The sequence below is a fragment of the Lithobates pipiens genome, unplaced genomic scaffold (assembly GCF_037356315.1).
Source record: "Lithobates pipiens isolate NorthernLeopardFrog02 unplaced genomic scaffold, aLitPip1_a1.2 Scaffold_22, whole genome shotgun sequence".
Taxonomy (NCBI): domain Eukaryota; kingdom Metazoa; phylum Chordata; class Amphibia; order Anura; family Ranidae; genus Lithobates; species Lithobates pipiens.
Genome location: NW_027507784.1, coordinates 136,729,575 through 136,752,799, shown reverse-complemented (window position 1 = coordinate 136,752,799; position 23,225 = coordinate 136,729,575). Strand labels below are relative to the sequence as shown.

The 23,225-nt window shown below is 41.2% G+C and overlaps 1 protein-coding gene across 2 annotated transcripts in view; it reads right to left on the bottom strand.

Moving 5' to 3' along the window:
• Positions 1 to 23,225, bottom strand: part of ERBB4 (erb-b2 receptor tyrosine kinase 4) — a 1,370,666-nt gene that overhangs the window by 484,803 nt on the left and 862,638 nt on the right. For both annotated transcript variants that reach the window (XM_077448341.1, XM_077448342.1), the window contains exon 5: positions 780 to 845. In XM_077448341.1, coding sequence (XP_077304467.1) covers positions 780 to 845 — 66 coding nt within the window. The remainder of the gene's footprint in view (positions 1 to 779; positions 846 to 23,225) is intronic.

Genomic DNA, 23,225 nt, shown 5'->3' with positions numbered 1-23,225 from the left:
TTTTATTAGTCTATACAGTACAGTTTACAAATATATGCATATAATATCACAGCTTAGTTTTGTTTCCTGGTAACAAAAATGAAACATAGATCCCTAGTTTTACAGATAAAAGACAGAGCAGGTCAGCGTTCACTTTGAAGTGTACCCAACTTAATTGTGACTACTTACCTAGGCATTCAAGTAGATAGATTAAAAATCTCATCAGTCTATTAGAAGTAGAGGAATGAAACTATTCTAGCCATCACAAAAGTCAGCATGCCATCAGACTTATTGCATAAATTCAGCGTATGTCCAATCACAAATCACTTTCTTAAAACTCTTTTGTATAAATTAAAGAAGAACTATAGGCAAAACTTTTTTTTCATTTTAGATAGAGATGAACCTGTCACTTTTTTTTCCATCTGTGTCCCATTGGGCAGATTTCACTTCCTGTCCCATAGCCAAAAAAGGAGCAAAAAGCGAGAGGAAAGTCCTGCAAATTAGGGGAATCCCTTGAGGCCAACCAGGTCACTAGAATTAGTGCCCTCATTGGAAGATTTCAATCAATTATTTTTCTGAGGACAACCCAAAATTTGAGATTTTATTTTACTTTCACTTTCAATGATAAATGTAAACAGGACAAATACAGATGGTGATTCTCTCCAACAGGGGCACAGACAGCAATAAAAACCTGACAGGTGTTCTAATCCATCTCCACTCTATTCAAAGCTAAACATTTTGCTAATAGTTATAATTCTCATGTATAATGTTTTTCAAATATAAAAAATAATGCTACTTACATCTTTGGCACTGAGGTTCATTTGGGCCCCAGCAATGGTCAGGACATGCTTTCGGACATTTCCCACCTGAGAACACAAGATTGTTTTATATGACTAGTGTTCATATGACCAGAAGTTCTTGAAATGCATCACATTCTTTTCAAACTCTCCTAAAATCTGACATTAATGCGGACGTAAGTTTCACATTTATTTCAGGTTTGAAACATCATTTGTCTTTAAAAACCTAACCTTCTTACACTGTACACAAGGTACACTTATTACCACAGCTTTCAATTGAATGTAAACCCTCACATATAACCAGTTAAGTGAATAGTCTCAGATGATACACAGGGATGAAACAGATCCTCCTACATTGGTTTTACTTCTTTATTTGCAGTCTTCCCTTCCCTATGCCTCTTCAAAAGGGCAGAATCATTTTTAAAATATTTCTTCATCTGTCAGGAGGAGGGGGTGGAGAGGCTTCAGTTACAATGTATGAGAGCTGATTGGAGGAAAAGCACACATCCCTCCTCCACACAGCAGAAAATGATGTTGTGATTAGACAAGCTCCATTCTGAGCTCTCCCCCTCTCTCCGGACACTAAATTTATCAGGAAAACTTCTCAGAAGGGACTCATACTGATAACAGAGGAACGAAGCACCAGAGAGAAATGACACCTAGATTCATTACAGACATATGAGCATTACTCAGATTCATGACTGAGTTTTACAGCCACTTTGATTCTACCTATAACATACAGTAGTTATGCACATAGGATGAGTTAGGTCAGCATGTCAAAATGTAATATTTATAAGTGATGAAGATATGAGTTATATATCATTATTACTTATATTCTCACAAAATTGCACATTATATTTTAAAACTACCCTAGGATTGAGCGATTTCATATTCTTTCATTTGAAATGACACTTTAGTATGGTCTTAACCTAATTAAAAAATGAACACAAAATAAGTACAATAGAACATTTATTACTGCATGATATCCAAAGTCATCAATTTAAAGTAACCCAAACTTTTCTCTTGCTGGACCTATTTATTATGTCAATATCTTGCGGCTCTAATGGCCTTTTGGCAGGACTGGATAAGTATAAATATATGACAGTAGTAAAGCTATACACGTTAAAGATGTAGCAAGTTGTAGCAAACAAAAATGAAGCTGGCATTAATTACAAACTTAACAAAATAGCAGTAAAAATATACAGTACTAAACAAAAGCAATGGTAGTCCTTACGCCAAACAATGTTAGTGCTGCGGTTTGCCTAAAAAGAGGGAAAGAGGCACACTCCTTTATATCTCTAAATATAAAGAGAGCATCTGGAAGTGGGACCCCCCATCAACAGTGGGCACCAGTGCTTTGGGAAGGAGACATTTTTTGGGGGACCACACTCAAAGCACCCTTTATAAGCTGAAAGGCATGTGGCTTGAATCAACACTCACCACTCATTTGCTATAGAGTGCCAGGTTAGTTAGCTCTAGGAGGATGAGGAACATACTTTTTTACTTGCATTTGAAAAAATAAAAAATAAAGTTAACCATATAAGTGCTAAGCCTGTAATGAAAGCACAGATTCAAAATTTCCATTGACAATCTTTGTATTTTCAGTAGAAAATGCAATTATTCAACACCTCATTCAGGTACATTTTAATGACAGTTTAAGATGATGTCTGGTGAACGTGCAGGTAAGGTAACATTTACTATTTTCCTAAATAGGGTGAATGTCACAGTAATAGTAATTTTACTACAGAGCAGATACAGCTGGATGTCAGAGAATGTAATTTTCACTGGGTGATTATTAGAAAAATGCCCACCAAGAGTAAATATTGACCAAAGAATATTAGGCAAAATTTTGGTCAATTTGGGTGAAAGTCAATGCCCATTAAAAATCTATAAATTGACCTCATATTTAATTATGCCTAAAATATTGAGGCATAATATTGCCCTAAGCATCTTGTGCTTTGAAAAATAGTCCAAATTATATTTAAATTTACTGACAAAAATCATTGTCAAAAATCAAAATTATATTTTAAGTATCTACCTCACTGCCAGGAACTAACCCGGTTTTTGGATCTTTTATAACTAAATCAGATTTTCAGTTAACTGAATGGAATTGAATTTTTTTTTTTAAATTCTTTGATTAGGCAATTTTTTTTTTCTAAACAATCATATCGTAAAATATTATAGGACATTAAAATGGATGTAAACCCTCACATATACCCAGTGAAGTGAACAGCCTCAGATACACAGAGATAAAACAAATCTCCCTATATATGTTTTACATGTATATATGCTGTCTTCAGCTTGCTATATTCTTTAGAAAGTGCACAAGGTGTTATGCTGCATACACACGGCCGGACTTTCTGGCAGACTATGTCTGACGGTCTTCCCGATTGACTTTCGGCGGAGATCCGACTGACTTTCTGAATGAACGGACTTGGCCACACACAATCACAACAAAGTCTGACGGATTTGTGATGAGGTATGAACGGACTAGAATAAGGAAGTTCATAGCTAGCAGCCAATAGCTGTCCTAGCATCGGTTTTTCGTCCGTCGGGCTAGCATACAGACGAGTGGATTTCTCCATAGGAACTGGGACCGGCGAAGTTCCGGCAGATAAATTTGAAACATGTTCTATTTCTAAAGTCCATCAGATTTTTGGACAGCAAAGGTCTGATGGAGCCCACACATGATCACATTGACTGATGGATTCGTTCCGTTTGACCTTTGCTGTCAAAGTCCCGTCATGTGTACGCGACCGGACTTTTTCTGTTCAGCACTGGGTGTTGGTTTTTGGCATACACTGTGTGACAGCTGACTGTAGGAAAGGCACACACACACCCACTCCACATAGGCAGAGGAAGGAAGGTGCATGCTGTGAATAGATCAGCTCTCTGCTAATCTATTTATAGCGCCCACCCCTGACACAAATTTCAGCCTGGTTTATCTTGGTTCTCTGAGAACTTGTCAGAAGTTATCATGCTGATAACCAAACGGCAGAAATACATGGGATTTAGGGATTTGTAAATAGATAAGAAAACACTACAGATATATTTACTTAGGTCAAATTTCATGAATCAGGTTTACATCCATTTTGATTACTATAAAAAACAGGGGGTGTGTCCTAGCCGCAGCGCATCATGGCTGCTTGAATTGGCTTCTTCTTCTGCGGGTGATAGCAGGGGCTAGAAGCAAGATTCTGCTGAGAATACCTCCATTTAGAAGGGGAAGACAGCGGGCACCTAACAGGCTATGTTCCGCAAGAATAAATGGACATCAGCACCGCGCCACCTCACACACTACTTCAGGATGCAGGCAGGGGAAGGAAGGAAAGATGGCGCCAAGGAGAACGGCCATTCTTCCTCTCCTCCACAGTGGAACAAGAAGAGCACAAGCTTCTTGAGCTCCCAGATGCAATGGAGGAAACGACACAATAAGAAGCTACAATTTCCTCTACTGACAGAGGCAAGAGAATGGCTCTGTCACCAGCACACTCGCCCCATAAACCTGCACAGATCAAGAAATATCACTGGCAGCCTCCTCACAACCACAACCTGACACAGAAGCAGAATCACACTCCTTCTCTGCTCCTCTCATGGGTGCAGAGAAGGCGTTCCATAGGGTGCATTGGACCTATCTTAAAGCAGTTCTACAAAAATTTGGTCTCACAGGACATATATCCACAGTTATTCTTGCCCTGTATTCCTCACCATCTGCTAGAGTCTGGACCTCTGGTATGGTCTCTAAGTCCTTTCATATTTCAAATAGTACAAGGCAGGGTTGCCCATTATCACCCCTTATGTTTGCTCTAGTAATGCAATTAGAAGTAATTCACAAATTACGGGCATACAGGTCGGTGAATTGACCCACAAAATAGGGCTACATGCAGATGATGTCATAGTCGTCATGACTAATACTGAAAAATCTCTCCCAATCCTCTATGACCTACTTCTACTGTTTGGAAAAATATCATTATATAAAATTAATTGTACCAAATCTACTATGCTCGGTGTATGTCTAAATAGTTCTCCTAAAAAAATCCCTCTCACGCTTGTCCCCCTTCCCATTGGCTCCAGCTGCAACTATTACTTACTCAGGCATTCATTTAACAATTCTATCCACAGGTATACTACGCCTTAAATATGTACATTTACTTAACCACTTGCCAACCGCCGCACGCCGATGTACGTCGGCAGAATGGCACGGGCAGGCATAAGCACATACATGTACGTCCTTTGCCTCCCGCGGGTCGGGGGCCCGATCGGGCCCCCGCCCGGTGCCTGCGGCGGTCGGTTTTCGTTCGGGAGCGATCCCGGACGAGGGGACGGCCATTCATTCATGGCCACCCCCTCGCGATCGCTCCCGACGAATGGAAATCCCCGGTGACATCACTTCCTCTCCTGTAATGTAAACACAGGAGAGGAAGTGATGTATTCTCTCCTCCGTGTCGGTATTTTTCGTTCCGACACGGAGGAGAGCGGATCAGTGAGTTGCACCAACACATCCCACACACAGTAGAACATGCCAGGCACACTCACACCCCCCCTTTACCCCCCGATCACCCCCCCAATTACCCCTGCCCCCCAGTCACAGTGACACCAATGTCATTTTTTTTTTTTTTTTTTTGCATTGGTGTCATTTGTGACTGTAATAACTGTTAGGGCAGTTAGGGTTAGCCCCCTTTAGTTCTAATGTACCCCCCTAACCCCCCCAATAAAGGTTTAACCCCGTGATCACCCCCCGTCGCCAGTGTCACTAAGGCTGGGTTCACATTGCAGCGGTTTATGAGAACGAATGTGATTCGCACCGCACTGCAGTGCAAATCACATCCGATCTCTGTGCGATTCGAGTTCAGCCATTCGCCGCACCCGCCGCACCCGCCACACCCGCCGCACCCGCCGCAAATTCGCACGGGACCCTTTTTTTGGCCCGCAGCAGAATCGGATCGCATGGGTGTTCACACCATGCGATCCGAGTTTGCAGATCGCACTGCGATATGCGAACTGATCTGGGGGTGTCAGTAACATTTCACTGACACTCCCAGCAGTTCGCATAGGGCAGTGTGAACTGCCGCCGGGAGGCATGCGATGCGGGAACCCGCCGCGGATTCGCGGCGTTTCCGCATCGCTCCAGTGTGAACCCAGCCTAATAAGCGATCATTTTTCTGATCGCCGTATTAGTGTCACAGGTGACGCTAGTTAGGCAGGTAGGTATTTAGGTTCGCCGCAGCTTTTTATAGCGCTAGGGACCCCCATATACTACCGCATAAAGCCCCCTGATTGCCCCCTAGTTAACCCTTTCACCAGTGATCACCATATAACTGTTACAGGTGACGCTGGTTGGTTAGTTATTTTTTTATAGTTTCAGGGCACCCGCCATTTATTACCTAATAAAGGTTTAACCCCCTGATCACCCGGCAGGTGTCATTTGTGACTAATAACTGTTAGGGCAGTTAGGGTTAGCCCCCTTTAGTTCTAAGGTACCCCCCTAACCCCCCCAATAAAGGTTTAACCCCGTGATCACCCCCCGTCGCCAGTGTCACTAAGGCTGGGTTCACATTGCAGCGGTTTATGAGAACGGATGTGATTCGCACCGCACTGCAGTGCAAATCACATCCGATCTCTGTGCGATTCGAGTTCAGCTATACAGATAGTATGGCTGAATTCGTGTCGCACCCGCCGCACCCGCCGCAAACTCGCACGGGACCCTTTTTTTGGTCCGCAGCAGAATCGGATCGCATGGGTGTTCACACCATGCGATCCAAGTTTGCAGATCGCACTGCGATATGCGAACTGATCTGGGGGTGTCATTAACATTTCACTGACACTCCCAGCAGTTCGCATAGGGCAGTGTGAACTGCCGCCGGGAGGCATGCGATGCGGGAACCCGCCGCGCATTCGTGGCGTTCCCGCATCGCTCCAGTGTGAACCCAGCCTAATAAGCGATCGTTTTTCTGATCGCTGTATTAGTGTCACAGGTGACGCTAGTTAGGCAGGTAGGTATTTAGGTTCGCCGCAGCTTTTTATAGCGCCAGGGACCCCCATATACTACCGCATAAAGCCCCCTGATTGCCCCCTAGTTAACCCTTTCACCAGTGATCACCATATAACTGTTACAGGTGACGCTGGTTGGTTAGTTATTTTTTTATAGTTTCAGGGCACCCGCCATTTATTACCTAGTCTCACTAGTGTACCCCTAAATTTAGGGGTGTCTACTTTCTAAAATGGGGTCATTTGGGGGGGGGGGTTTGTGCCATCTTGGCATTTTATGGCCTTCAAAACTGTAACGCCCTTAGAAAGCCTGAAGGCGGTGCTTGGTTTTTGGGGCCCCGTACGCGGCTAGGCTCCCAAAAAGTCCCACATATGTGGTATCCCCGTACTCAGGAGAAGCAGCAGAATTTATTTTGGGGTGTCATTTCACATATGCCCATGGCATGCGTGAGCAATATATCATTTAGTGACAACTTTGTGAAAAAAAAAAAAAGTTTGTAATTTTCCCGCAACTTGTGGCAAAATATAAAATATTCCATGGACTCAACATGCCTCTCAGCAAATAGCTTGGGGTGTCTACTTTCTAAAATGGGGTCATTTGTGGGGGTTTTGTGCCATCTTGGCATTTTATGGCCTTCAAAACTGTAATAGGTAGTGAGAAGTGAACTCAAAAAATTACGCCCTTAGAAAGCCTGAAGGCGGTGCTTGGATTTCGGGGCCCCGTACGCGGCTAGGCTCCCAAAAAGTCCCACATATGTGGTATCCCCGTACTCAGGAGAAGCAGCAGAATTTATTTTGGGGTGTCATTTCACATATGCCCATGGCATGCATGAGCAATATATCATTTAGTGACAACTTTGTGAAAAAAAAAAAAAAAAAAAAAAAAGTTTGTAATTTTCCCGCAACTTGTGGCAAAATATAAAATATTCCATGGACTCAACATGCCTCTCAGCAAATAGCTTGGGGTGTCTACTTTCTAAAATGGGGTCATTTGTGGGGGTTTTGTGCCATCTTGGCATTTTATGGCCTTCAAAACTGTAATAGGTAGTGAGGCGTGAAATCAAAAATTTACGCCCTTAGAAAGCCTGAAGGCGGTGCTTGGTTTTCGGGGCCCTGTACGCGGCTAGGCTCCCAAAAAGTCCCACATATGTGGTATCCCCGTACTCAGGAGAAGCAGCAGAATTTATTTTGGGGTGTCATTTCACATACGCCCATAGCATGTGTGAGCAATATATCATTTAGTGACAACTTTGTGTAAAAAAAAAAAAAAAAATTTTTTTTTGTCATTATTCAATCGCTTGAGGCAAAAAAATAAAATATTCAATGGGCTCAACATGCCTCTTATCAATTTCCTTAGGGGGTCTACTTTCCAAAATGGGGTCATTTGGGGGGGTTTTGTACTGCCCTGTCATTTTAGCACCTCAAGAAATGAGATAGGCAGTCGTAAACTAAAAGCTGCGTAAATTCCAGAAAACGTACCTTAGTTTGTAGATGTGACAACTTTTGCGCAAACCAATAAATATACAATTATTGACTTTTTTTTTACCAAAGACATGTGGCTGAATACATTTTGGCCTAAATGTATGACTAAAATTGAGTTTATTGGATTTTTCTAATAACAAAAAGTAGAAAATATCATTTTTTTTCAAAATTTGCGGTCTTTTTACGTTTATATCGCAAAAAATAAAAATCGCAGAGGCAATCAAATACCATCAAAAGAAAGCTCTATTTGTGGGAAGAAAAGGACGCAAATTTTGTTTGGGTACAACATTGCATGACCGCGCAATTACCAGTTAAAGCAGCGCAGTGCCAAAGTGTAAAAAGACCTCTGGTCATTTACCAGCAAAATGGTCCGGTCTGAAAGTGGTTAAGAAACTAAACAACGTGTGCTCTGAACTATACAGGGTGAGAACATCCTGGGCCGCTAAGATCGCCCTTACCAAAATGTTCCTGATGCCACACATATTATTTATTTTTCGGACTCTTCCAATCACCCTACTCTCATCGCAACATGCCTCAATAAAACGTATCATCAACAACTTTGTGTGGGACTACAAGGGATCCTGGGATCCTCTACCCTCTGCACACCTACAACTAAGGTGGGACCTTGAGCAGCAGATGTTCAAGCTTACTATAAAGCCATACTCCTCAAGAAAGCCAAACAATGGTGGACATCCATGTCTACAACATCCTGGGTGCAAATCGAAGAAGCAGCTCTTCAGACTAAAAGCTCCCAACTCCTTGCAGCACTTCTACTACACCACCGTCCACAACACTCTTTCCTCAACACATTCAAGGAAACTATTAAAGTACGGGAATCCACGTTCCAACAAACCAAAGGCCTCCCACATGAAGCTCTAAGTCTCATCCCAATTTCAGCCTTTAAGTTCATTTGCTCGAACCTTTCAGTGTCATCCTGGATGTTAGCAGGAATTCGCAAAATAGGAGACTTCTACAAAGACAAGAACCTACAATCATTCCAAGAACTACAATACAAATACCCTAACCGGCAGCAGAACTTTTACAAATATCTACAAATACGTCACTCACTTAAAGAGGTACATTGGTGGGAATCCAGCCGGGTTGTAGGAATTTTTCAATTCTATGAACAACCTAGTCCCTCTCAAAAGGGAGATCTTGCATCTATATACAATTTGAAACTCCCATCCAACGACGCATCCTGTGCCACCCTATGGTTTTCAAAGTGCCTTACCTATTGGGAAACAACCCAAAAGCTGTTACATTTCTGGTACTACACTCAAGAAATGTTATGCAAACTCTTCCCATCTTCCCCCTCCACTTACTGGAGGGCTTGTGGAAATCTAGGATCTTCCTCACATATATGGTGGCATTGTCCTGCAATCTCTGGGTTTTGGAAAGATGTACATGCTTTGCTTGGGTCAATCACCAGAATAACTTGTGGGCTCACACCACAGTTAGCCTTGCTGGGGTTAGGGCTTGAGGACTGGCCACATCATTTCCATTCAATTGTCATCCACATCTTCATAGCGGACAAGCTTTCCCTTGCTCGGAAGTGGAATGCCTCCGGATATCTAATAGAGAAGGTGGTAATGGCCAGATCACCAGGTGAAAACAAAGGGAAAAAAGCCTAAAAAAGAAGAAAACCACAGCACACACATTTAAGGATTGGAAAACTGCACTATATAACATTTTTGGTTTATGGTTTAATACCACTTTAAGTGCTTTGTAAGCAGTTTTGCACAAGTATGTCAGCTTCTGGGTGGGAGGATAGGAGGAAGACGAGTAAAGGAGAATAGTTGTTTAGGTCTAAAAATATGTGCAAAAATGCATCAAAATGCTTCTGCACCCATTTACAGGTACTTCCATTAAAATCCATGGGGTCAAAAGCACGTGACACAGCTTCAAAACAAGATCATGTACCTTTTGGATTTTGAGCATTGAGCTTTAAGTGATTGAGGGTAGAGATGTGCACAGCTCGTATTAAGAAGTATGGGAACCATTCAAAGACAGAGGAGAGACAACATCTTTACTGAAGTTTGTTCTTTGTTTACCTTTATGCTGCTGAAGAGACCTATGGTCATATCTATCAAACGGCATGCTAAATCACCTGCAGGTGTCATGGTGTTAAAGTGATCATACAGTGTATTATTTCCTGTCACTGGGCCATCTGTTTATTTCGATCATAAACTCATTATGGCAAGATCATGCAAAATTATTAGTGTCTACCACAATTGGGTAGTAGGAGGCTGGGGCGAAAAGGTGCAGGGGAGGCTCTATCTGGCACAAATAATATAACTTTAATCAGTAATAATGATAATTATTATTAGGAAGCTACTGGAGCCTAGTGCACAAACTTAATGAGTTCTAATTGATTTATAACAAAAGGGATTAGGAATGACTAGCTAGAAAAATATCATGTTTGTCATGCCTCTTCAGAAGGGTAGGGACACTTTTTTGGATAAAGAATTGCTTTGACATGTTCTGAAAAGCAGGAGTTTGGAACAAAAGGTCATAGTGTGAAGCAGGAGGACCAAATAGATAATTGAAGTCATGTTATTTCTAAGCAATTCAAAAGAATGAAAAACTACAGTATTGTAATGTATTTGTTAAAAAGTAAATTAAGCTTTTACAGGATATTGAAATAACAATATGCCAGAAACCAATTTGTATTGTTATATTTAGGTCTGAAACTGTGTGGTGGCTCGAACCAGATGACACAATTCCAATGTCTAACCTGGCAAACATATTTATTAATCATTGGTCTGTGAGATTACATGAAGGTTGTATGACCAGTAACCTGTCTGTGCAACACAACATTTTAAGTTTGAAACAATCCATAACATGACTTACCTAATGATTAAAGATTATAAATCAAATACACCAAAACAAAGACTTTCATAGCAAATAAGGGGTGTTTCAACAGAATGAGGACCCTAAGGTGGGTCATGTGGAGACACATCAACATGGGTGTGTGTTTTTAAGTGTAGCACCCTCATAGTTAAGGTATTAGGTGCATTTAGCTTTTGCTCCTGCTATAGCCAGATGGGCAGTGATTGTTTAGTCTGGTCTGTTCAGGGCTTCACAGGCTGGGCGTTTGATTGCTTCCCGCTGCCTCTAGAAGAAGTTTCTAGAGTTTAGGGTGGTGAAATTCAATTGACCAGCCTGAGTTTTGAGCCGGGCCTAGCCAATCCATGGGGGAGAGGGGCACTGCCCAGTGGGTGGTTGAGATGCTGTTAAATAGTCTCTCCTTAGGGAATGGATCAGTGAGCTGAGAGGAGGGGAGCTGCTTGCCCCTGGAACTGGATGCTGGATTACTTTACTTTAAGAAGCTGCACCTATGAACTAATCCTGTTTCAAGGTTCTGTGAGTAGAGCCTCCTTTCTATGCTGCACCTTAAAGCTACTTCATATAGTCACCAGCCATGAACCTATAGACTGTTCCAGTCTAGCTATACCTGTTCTGATAGCTACTTCATGGTCCCCAGCCATCAATCTATAGACTGTTCCAGTCCAGTTATACTTGTTCTACAATCTATCTCATGGTTCCCAGCTGTGAGTGAGAAGACTGTGTCACTACTGTTGAGAGTGAGAGTTGGCCTCTGCAGAATTGTGCTCAAGCATTTTTGGATTATCCCACACCATCCAGCACCCCCTTGCCAGTTTCTAAAAGCAATAAAATACAAACCCCTACACTGTTCAATGAGCCAGAGTAAATGGACTGTTGATGTGTGCTTTACTGTCTCTGCACTGGGGAAGAGAACCTGTTAAATATAAGTGGCTCCTGCGGGGGTAGCACTACATAAGAAATGTGTTAAAATAGTTATTTAATGACTCATTATTCGCTTTCAAAATTGACAGTACACAGACGTAAAAATTAAAATTTTATTGTACATAATTGATAGTGAAAGACCTAAAATGATTATGCAACTCAAAAAATCACATAAAGAAAACAACAGTCTACCTAATAACCTTCCCCAGGATTAATTATCAAGAGATACGTCAAATTGTGTAAATATGTAAATTCATAACGTGCTCCTGCAGCATAAATTGTAAAATTATATACACGTTGTTAAATTAATAGTGCACCAATAAAGCAAGAAATAATTATTCCCATATATGAAAAAAAGGTATATAAGATGCTACAATTTATGCAGTACCTTATATTTGCCTGCAAAAATCATATATTTATTGCTAAAAAATATCAATATTTTAGTACAGGGGTCCTCAAGCTGTTTAAAGAAAAAGCTGTTCACTGTTCCTCAGACTGTTTGGGACCAGTAGGAGTATGAAAAATGCCCTAGAATTGAATCTCAGCCGGAATTAAAAAAAATGTCCCTTCATTGGTGTTCATTGAGAGTAAAAAATGCTCAGTAAGAGTAGAAAATTCATTAGTGGGAATAGCGCCCCATCATTGATGTTAGTTGGAGTATTAAAAGTCCTCCCAATGTTGGTGTCAGCGGGAGTAACAAAAGGCCCACCAGTATTGGTATCAGTTGGTACAAATTAAAGACCCCCCCCCACACAGTTTTGGTGTTAGCGTAATAAAAACACCCTGCACTGGTGTCTGTGGCAGTTATAAAGGCCCCCCTTAGCATTAATGTCAATAGGATAGTTTCCAGACTCCCCTGGAGCATTGATGACAGTGAGAGTAATTACCGACTCCTCCGGGATTGGTGTTCAGTGGGAGTAATTACAAAGCTACTACCCCAGCATTAGTGTTCAGTTGGCACTTACCTATGTAAGATCTATGTCCTGTGACATTTATTTTTGTGATGTCACAGCCAAAACTATACAGGCACCATTGGGCAGGAGATCACATAGCCCGTGGGCTGTAGTTTGAAAATCACTGTTCTAGTACATAACAGAATGAAGAAAGTTATTTTCTGGAAAATGTAGTCCTAATACCTATCATTACAATGTAACATCCAGCATGATTTACTACCTTCTTAACAGACCCTACATGTCACAGGGGGCAAGGGATTCTTGCTCAATAAACCCCTGCAACAATAAATGAGGGGCCCCTGTTGGATCCTCTCTGATCGCAGGCTTCTTTTTTGGGGAGGAAACTGTAGCCGACACTTGGCAAAGGGTGATCTGGTAAGGAGGTAATTTTTTATTAGATCACCAATCACTGGTACAGCTGATTAACCAGTGAGCCAATTACATGATAAGACATTTCTGTATTCTGTACAAAAACAGTATAAATAAAGTCCACTGTACTACCATAGTTAAAAGATGGCAACAAAAAAGAGTGGCAGCCTAAAATAGAAAGGTCATCTTTATTGACCATAAAACAAACCTGGGCTTTGACAGAGTATAATATTGCCTCTCATTCATTTAAGCGTGACTTTTCACACTGGGACGGTACACTTGCGGGACATTCTGAAAAGTCCTGCAAGCAGCATCTTGCTTCTTGCAGCAGCTGTATGTAGTGCTCCCAAAACACCCTGCCCATTGGAATGAGTGGGCAGCGCTTCCGAAGTTCCTCAAAAGAGCTTAGGAGGTGCTGCAACATATTAGTTTTTAGCCCCTTCTTTGGGCTTAAAAGCGCTCGGCTAACGAGCAAAAAGCAGCATTTAAGCGGTGCTAGATCGCTGATAAAATGAGCGGCACTTTAGCGCTAACGTGGCCATGGCCCCAGTAAGAAAGGAGTCTAACATGCTTATGTGTGCATTATAGGTGCCTTAAAGGGACAGGCTGCCCAGGATAAAATAATCTGACTGAGGAAGAGTGGGAGATTGCGGTGACTCAAGGATAATCATATCACCTATGGAGATTTGATTTCAAGGCATATTTAATTATTCATTGAGGTGAGAGTTCTGTGAGCACAGAGGTGTTTAAAAGAAGTGGAAGTACACCATATGGTTTCACATTACTACACTTAGATTGATTCACAATAAGGAAGTGGGCTGTGTTTATTTGTCATGATTGAGAATATATCATTTAAATATACAGCATAGCGGTGTATGCCTGATTTTGTTTTGGCAGGCTTGCTAATTGCACACTTGTGCGTTGGCTTCATAATCATCCCAGGAATAGAGGTCAGTGCCCAGACTTGGAGACAGCTCCACCCGGCAGACAGGTAGTCTGGCCTGGAAGGTCGGGAGGGTCCCAGTAGGAGACGGCTCCAGGAGAAAAAGACAGGAGTTCTCTGAGTCTAAGACTGCAGGTGGCAGTCTGTGTGTACATCTGTAGAAGGCAGATGTGGCCCGCAACCAAAATCGGACAAAGCTGGCAGTGAGTATGCCAGGAGGCTATATTATGTTTATACAGGGATGGTGGAACTCCCTGCAAGGGAGGATTACTATTTGTTTGAACTTTTTCGTTACCTTTAAATAAAAGTGGGCTGCCATGTCCTAAAAACACAGTCTGGAGTGCCACGTTCCTGGAAAACTGCATGCACCACTTGAACCTAACCACGACAAATCGTCACAATATACATATATAAACTACAAAACACTTTGCTTAGCAATTATATATGTCATATCAGTTTTTAGGAAAGTTTAAGTATTTTTTTTGTATCTCTTTCATATAGATTCTGCAAGGTATCTTTATCTGGTTGGTAAAATTGTTAAATAGAAATTCCTTTCCTCTGAGAAAAGAAAAAAAGATTAATTTTAGTGGAATAAAATAGAATGCTCAACAGTTTAAAAAGCAGATACCGACTGTCAGTATAAAAATATTATTTTAGCGGTAGAATAGCGGCTGAGCATTACCAGGCTGAGAGATAGCATTGAATGCGAGACCTGCTACGTCTGGGCCTGCGGGCGATGCTCTCCCTGTCCTTGTATTACATTCACCATTGTAATTCTACGGATTCATTGCCTTCTCCTTTGTGTGGAGAAAAAAATAAAGAAATTATTCTCTATCTCTCCCTTCTCAGAACTTATCTCCTGATCTTTCTTGCTGTTAGAAGGTTAATTATCAAACTGAGGAACTCACTTCAACTTTCCTGACTATATTACCTCACGTGGCATCACACAATGCTTTTCTATCAAGTGAGTGCACTCAGCCATGCAGCACTGATGTGAAAATCAGCCCAGATATGTTTTTTCCTGTGTCAAAGAATAGGCTTTTCTTTTGTCTGGCTGCAATATAAGCAAAAACACAAAATAAACGTTTTCATTACCGGAATTGAATGAAAGGTCAACATGCTGGGCCCTCATAGGATATCTTGAACGGGGTCTGCAGATCTCTTCTGCCTCTTCACTATTTGCAGGTTGCCATTGGTTGCAGTAGAGATATCCCTGGGCAGCAACAGCCATGGGATTGGTCGGTGGTAACAAGCAGGTGATTTAACACAATTGCCGGTTGTAAAGCCCACGCGGAGGGAGCAGATAAAAGGGAGCTGAGGACCATTATTCACTGACCGTTTGGACCGGACTGCGACTACAGTGCCCTGCAGGATGAAGAGACATAGATGGGAAAGCCTCCTATGCCGCCTCATAGGGAAAGCCGAAGGAGAGGGATGTGAAGAATGGCTGCTACGCTGTCTGCAGGAGGGGCACGGTTCAGCTCCTCCTGGCGGGGCGGCCCTCACAACCCATAATGAAGAGGAGGAGACAGCCGCAGTCAGGAGCGGGGCACACCAACAGGCGGGTAGGAAGAAGAAACAGAGAACTAATGCTTCTCCATAGCCCAGAGGCAGGGAGGGAGCTGGCAGTGCTGGACTGCACCTCGGATGAGGCAGAACAGTGCTACTCGGCTTGCCCATGAGGTAGCCAGCAATGGGCATTCAGTATCTAATACTGGTGGTGAGACCTGCTCTAATACTAATGTTCTAAACTGTTACTGTTAGTTGCATCTTTGTCTGATGTATTACAGCAATTTAAAGGGGCACAGTCAATTGGTGCTAGTATTAACCACTTGCCGACCAGCACACGCCGATGTACGTCGGAAGAATGGCACGGGCAGGCAAATGGGCGTACCTGTACGTCCCTTTAAATTTGCCGCCCAGCCATCGGGAGCGCGCCATCGGCGGCGCACTCCCGCGCTGGTCGGGACCCCCGTGAGTCCGGTCGTGGGACCCGCGGACTCGATCGCCGCGGGCATACCCACGATCGTCTCATGGAGTGGCCCAATAAAGAAATGTTGTAAACAGCATTTCTCCATTCTGCCTAGCAACTAGTGACGCTGATCTCTGCTCCATGTGATTGGAGCAGAGATCAGTGTTAACTAAATGAAAGCCCAACCCCCCCACACTTAGTAACACACCCCTAGGAACACTTAACCCCTACACTGCCACCCACTGGTTAACCCTTTCACTGCCAGTGTCATTTACACAGGAATCACTGCATTTATATAGTAGTGATTACTGTATAAATGACAATGGTCCCAAAAATGTGTCAAAAATGTCCGATGTGTCCGCCACAATGTTGCAGTCACAATAAAAATCGCTGATCGCCGCCATTACTAGCAAAAAAAAAAATTATTAATAAAAATGCCATAAAACTATCCCTATTTTGTAAACGCTATAACATTTGCGCAAAGCAATCAATAATCGCTTATTGCGATTTTTTTACCAAAAATATGTAGAAGAATACGTATCGGCCTAAACTGAGGGAAAAAAATGTTTTTTTATATATTTTTGGGGGATATTTATTATAACAAAAAGTAAAAAATAATGCGTTTTTTTTCAAAATTGTCGCTCTATTTTTGTTTATAGCGCAAAAAATAAAAACCGCAGAGGTGATAAAATACCACCAAAAGAAAGCTCTATTTGTGGGAAAAAAAGGACGTAAATTTTGTTTGGGAGCCACGTGGCACGACTGCGCAATTGTCAGTTAACGCGACGCACTGCCGAATCGCAAAAAGTGGTCTGGTCTTTGACCAGCAAAATGGTCCGGTCTGTAAGTGGTTAATGAACTTGAAGGAGCACATGTACCTGGTGCATTAGGCATGTCTACTAATGACATGGTTATTACAGGGGCACAGTCTCATGGTGCAAAAGGGGAATTTAACTCTGCTGATTCTTTGGCAGATATTGGTGCTGTGTGGCAAGGTTTAAACGAGTCTGCTATGCAAGAAGAGACTGTGGCTAAAGGAGGCCATGCGAAATATCGCCTTTGGGTTTTCACTTAGCTAAAACTGTCAAGGAAAAAATATGGTAGGGCAAATTCATAGACATGTTGTCATTGCCTGCCTCAAATGAATTTCTGTATAAATCTGACAAATAGGTGGCGGGGGGGGATAGAAGGAGAGCCATTCCCAGAACTTTTTGTAGGCTTATGTTTGAATCTCATGTTGCTGCGAAAGCCTCAATTCACCCAGAGGGTAGTGTCTAATCCGCAGACTGCATTTCGGAAGGTATTTTGTTTTGCCTTCAATGAAGGTCAATGCAAGATTTTCTCTAACTGCAGGTATAAACACAAGTGCTCATACTGTAATGTGAACCATTCTGCCAGCAGATGCTTTCGTATATCTTCTGCAAACCTCTTTTCAATCAATTCCCAGGGACACTAGTGGGAAAAGCCTTGACCCCAGTGAGCCTAATAAGAATGCTTCCCTGGTTATATCTCTATCCCGATAGCAGGATGGCAGTTCTGCTAATTGATGGTTTCATAGCTGTTCCATGGTCAGGAACTTAAAATCTGCTTACATACATTCAGCTGTGGTTCAAGAAAAAATATCCAAAGAAATTGTGGAAGGTAGGATAGCTGGCCCCTTCCCCCTCCCCTTTTTCTGAATTTTAAGCTGTCCCCTTTGGGTATTGTTCCTAAGAAAGAGCGTGGCAGTTTTTGGTTGATACATCATCTTTCCTATCTGTCGGACTCTTCCCTGAATTATGACGTTTCTGATGTCGAAGCCCCATATCCTATTCTTCCTGGAAGGTAGGATAGCTGGCCCCTTCCCCCTCCCCTTTTTCTGAATTTTAAGCTCTCCCCTTTGGGTATTGTTCCTAAGAAAGAGCGTGGCAGTTTTCGGTTGATGCATCATGATACATCATCTTTCCTATCTGTCGGACTCTTCCCTGAATTATGAAGTTTCTGATGTCAAAGCCCCATATACTATTCTTCCTTCGATGAAGCTCTTGTCATTTTAAGGCAGCATGGACGTGGTGCTTTGTTGGCTAAAGCAGACGTCAAATCGGCCTTCTGTTTGCTTCCAGTTCACCTACAGGGTTTCAATTCATTTGATTTTCAATTTCAGGGCCAATTTTATTTTGACAAATGTATGCCCGTGGGGTTTTCTTTGTCATGTTTTTATTTTTAAGCCTTTTCTATGTTTTTGCATTGAGTTTTGTGAGCATCTTATCCTTTTGGGGGGGGGGGGTTTGTATTATTTGGATGACTTTTTATTTGTTGGCCCCCTGGGCTCTCCTGTTTGTCACAAATCCTTACAACAATTTTTTAGCATATGTGAATACTTTGGGGTTCCGCTTGCACAAGAAAAGATGGTTTTCCCTTGCACCACTATCGACTTTTTGGGGATAACAATTCACTGATCTCAGTTTTCTTGTTGAAAAGGAAAGTGTTACTGAAGGAAGCCCAATCGCTATTGGGTCTATTTGCTTTCACAGCTAGGGTCATTCCAATGGCCAGGGTATTTTCCCGTAGGTTTGCATTGGCTACCAAAGGTCTTAAGAGTCCATATTCTCACATTTGTATTTCTAGGAGCTTTAAAGAAGACCTGAAAGTTTGGGATGCCTTTTTATGTAATTTTAATGGTTCAACCATATGGCAACAAGAATTCATTAATGAATATCAGCTGCATTTCTTCACAGATGCCTCGAGTTTTGGAGCTGCTGGTGCACAGCTGGTGCGCTGCTGAGTGGGGCTCAGATTGGTTGCAGCAGGACATTTTGCAGAACCTTGTCCTCCTGGAATTATTCCCGGTAATAGTTTTCATAATGGTTTGGAAGGATCTATTCATGAACTGCAGACTTCTGGTGCACATGGATAACAATGCTATTAATACATTGTCCTCAAAATCCAAACCAGTTATTAAACAGCTGCATTTTCTAGTATTGCACTGCATGCATTTTAATATTTAGCTGAGAGCAAAGCACATAGCAGGGATTCATAATAACATCTCTGACACTTTATCTCATTTGCGGTTCGAGCAGTTTCAGGACTTGGCTCCATTAGCAGATCAATGTGGCACCCCTTGCCCGCATTTCCTCTGGGGCTTAATTTGGAACTGATACCTTCTAACCTCAAAAACTCTGTATCAAGGAAGACTTGGCTGGACTATCATCTTTCCTGGCCTAGATGGTATTCATTTTGTCATGAGTTGAGCTTGGATGCCTTAGATGTGAATGCTTATGTCTCCCTGGCGTTCATGTCTAAGTTGATTCAATTGAAACTCAGTCCTGCTTCAGTAAACAAGATATTAGCGGGTGCATAATTTCTTTCTTTCACGTCAGTCAAGTGCTCAAGGGTTTTTGGAGGTCCAGACCTACTCGTGATAAATAATAAGTTACCTTATTAGTAGACCTTCTCAAGGTATTGAAGACGGTTTGTTTTTCAGAGTTCGAACTCCGAACTTTGCTTTTCAGAGCTGCCTTTTCGATTGCCTTTTTTGGAGCCCTGAGGGTTGGGGAATTTACAGCAGTCAATAAAAAGTCTAGTTCTTTTCTTCGTTTTTCTCATGTTTCTTTAGAGCAAGGATTCCAGAACATTTACCTTTGTAGATCGAAAACCCTGCCGATAGGTAAAGGCCAATGGGTCTCTAATTTTTCCAGCTATCTTTCAGTTAGACCTACTTCTGATGATTCTTTCTGTATTCATCAGGACCTGTCTTCCTTAACTAGGTACCAGTTTTCAGCTGTATTAGCTTCCTGTTTGAAATGCCTGAATCTTTCGGGCTTTTGCTTTTAATCCCATTCGTTTAGGATTGGGGCAGCTACTACAGCTGATTTACTGGGTTTCTCTGCAGATGTTTTGAAAAAGCTAGGCCATTTGGGCAGTGATACGTACGAAATTTATGTCCACCCCCATCTACTAATGTTGTCATTTTATTTTTCAGATTCTCCCAAATCCAATATCTAGATAGTAGGACATTCCTATGTTTTCTGGGACCTACTCCTCTAACTCTCTCCTCTGACTGCTAATGAATTCTCAGTTTTTTGGCCAGTCATTAGGGGTTTAAGGTGGCTGAACCTCAGAGATCACTTGATTCACTTGTCTAGCATCTGGCCCCCCTGCCCAAGTTTTAGTTATCCATGCTGGGGCTAACGACATAGCGAAGGTCAAGACTTGGGATCTGCTCTACAAAATAAAAAGAGACCTTTACTCTATTAGTATTATGTTTCCATCTGCCATATTGGCATTCTCTGAGATGATACCTAGGCCTATCTGGTCTCCCTCTGATAGCTTATGCTATGTGGATAGGATTAGGAGATGCCTCAATATGACCATTTATAGCTTTCTACTTTTGTCTGGTGGAATATCATTCCGCAATGCGGAATTGTAAGGTTTTGTTCTGGGTTTATTTGGCTCTTATTTTGTGCATTTATCCGCAATAGGATTGGACATATTTAATATGGGCCTGCAAAATTTGATTGAGACAGCCACTGTCTTGGGGGGGGCTCAGCCAGTAACCTCTCTTCTGGCTTCAGATGATGGGGAGTAGTCATCCAGCATTGTATGGATGGACACTGTGTAATTTTGTTTAATGTATTTCAGCCAGGATGGCATCATATTTCATTAACATTTTGAGTTATCAGGTTACCCCTTGGATAACACCATGGCCATTAACTAAATTGCCAATATACATTTATATATATTTAATTACCTGTTGCCTGTGTCTCTTTTTTCTGATATCCCTTTGTGCTAGCCCATGAAAGGTCATAGCAAAATGCTGGGCCTCATGGGATAGCTCAAAGGGGGTCTGCAGATCTCTTCTGCCTGTTCTCTATTTGCAGGTTGCTATTGGTTGCAGCGGAGGTATTCCTGGTCAGCAAGAGCCATGGGATTGGTCGGCGGTAACAAGTAGGCTATTGGACACAATTGGCGTGTGTAAAGCCCGTGTGGAGGGAGCAGATAAAAGGGAGCTGAGGACTGTTACTCACTGACCATTTGGACCAGACCACAACCCCCACCCACCCTCTCTATTTCTGAGAAGTCATGGTATTGTTCAGTGGGGGAGCAGTCGCCCAGAATTACCTGGATGGACACCGTGTAACTTTGTTTAATGTATTTCAGCCAGGATGGCTTCATATTTCATTTAAATTTTGAGTTATTATCAGGTTACCCCTTGGATAACACTGTGGCCACTAATTAAATTGCCAAAATATTATTATTATTATTATTTTTAATAATGTACCGGTAATTTAATTATGTGTTGTCTGTGTCTCTATTTTATGATTTCCTTTTGTGCAAGCTCATGCCAGATTAAGTGGCAAAAGCATTTGTCTGGACATACAAATGTAACAACTGCAAACGTAGGTTCACGCAGAGCCTCAAGTCCAATAAAAAAAACACAGGAGTTCATATGTTCTTAAATGACCACCAAAAGGTTTTTGAAAGGCTTTCACAAGCTCTTACGTTTCTATACACAATAACTCGATTTCAGACCTTTATTTAATTTCAAAGCATTAGAAATGTGGATATAAATGATGGCTTAGTATTGCAGCCTTTTGTTAGCAAAATGAGCCCCATATGGGTAACAAACTAACTCTAATAAATGTTCTAGGTGATAAAAGTCTATAGTAATGTATTGGATCTCTTCCAGTAACTGCACTGTAAAAAAATATTGTGCTGGGTCTACTCAAAAAAAAAAACTGAGGCAACTATTTGCATCAGTTTTTTAAGTACTGTCAACTAAACTTATTTTTGTCTGACTCATTAGACTTTTCATGTTTTCAACTTTTTTTTTCAATTCATGTACCATAGTGTTTTAAGTTAGGAATACATACCTTAACTTGCCTGGAACTATATTTTTAAGTAAAGCCACCTCAATTTTTCCAGTTTATAGACCATAGGTTTAGGTAAAGCCAACTAAAATTTTCCAGTTTATAGATGATAGGTTTAAGTAAAGCCAACTCAATTTTTCCAGTTTATAGAAAAGTTTTAGTTAGGAACACATGCATTAACTTATTTATTTCAAGTACTTACTGTATATTGCACAATCAATTTACAGAATGCTTTAGACATACATTGTACATTTACATCAGTCCCTGCCCTCGAGGAGCTTTCAATCTAAGATCCCTAACTCATATTCAAAAAATGTAAAAAAATAAAAATAATTCTCTTTACAGCCACTTTAAGTGATATTAACTTCCTCTGACTTACGCAATTTTTTTAAGTTGGTAAAACTTATTTCCAAATGTATTTGATATATGTTTGAAGGTTTTTTAATTAAAAATAGTACAATAATATGTTTTTTTTTTTAAAGGAATAGTGTCATAAAACGGGCTTTAAAAACAAATTATCAATTATTATTTATAAAGTGTTACAAACTAAAATTATTAAAGCAGCATCAAATATAAATGTAAACATTTAAAAAAAAGGCATCTTTCTCAGCTAACAAATCAAACTGAAACACATGTATATACAGTATATCTGTAAAGAACATAGAATACAGAATGTATTAAATTTTTCTTTAAGCCTTTAGGAAAGTAATTTGCACTTTAACCACTTCAGCCCTGGAAGGATTTGACCCCTTAATGACCAGCCCATTTTTTATTTTACATCACTGCATTGCTTTCACTGACAATTGTGCAGGTGTGCGTCACTGTACCCGAACAAAATTTATCTTCCTTTTTTGCCCACAAATAGAGCTTTCTTTTGCTGGTATTTGATCACCTCTGTGGCTTTTTTTTACTTTCTGCTATAATACGTATCCAAAATTTTTTTAAAAAAAATACAAAGTACTCATCAGTTTAGGCCGATATATATTCTACATATTTTTGGTAAAAAAAAAAATCGCAATAGGCGTATATTGATTGGTTTGCACAAAATTGTATCTACAAAGTATAGGATAGATTCAGGGACTTTATTTTTTTTAATTGTTTTTACTAGGAATGTGATTTTTAATG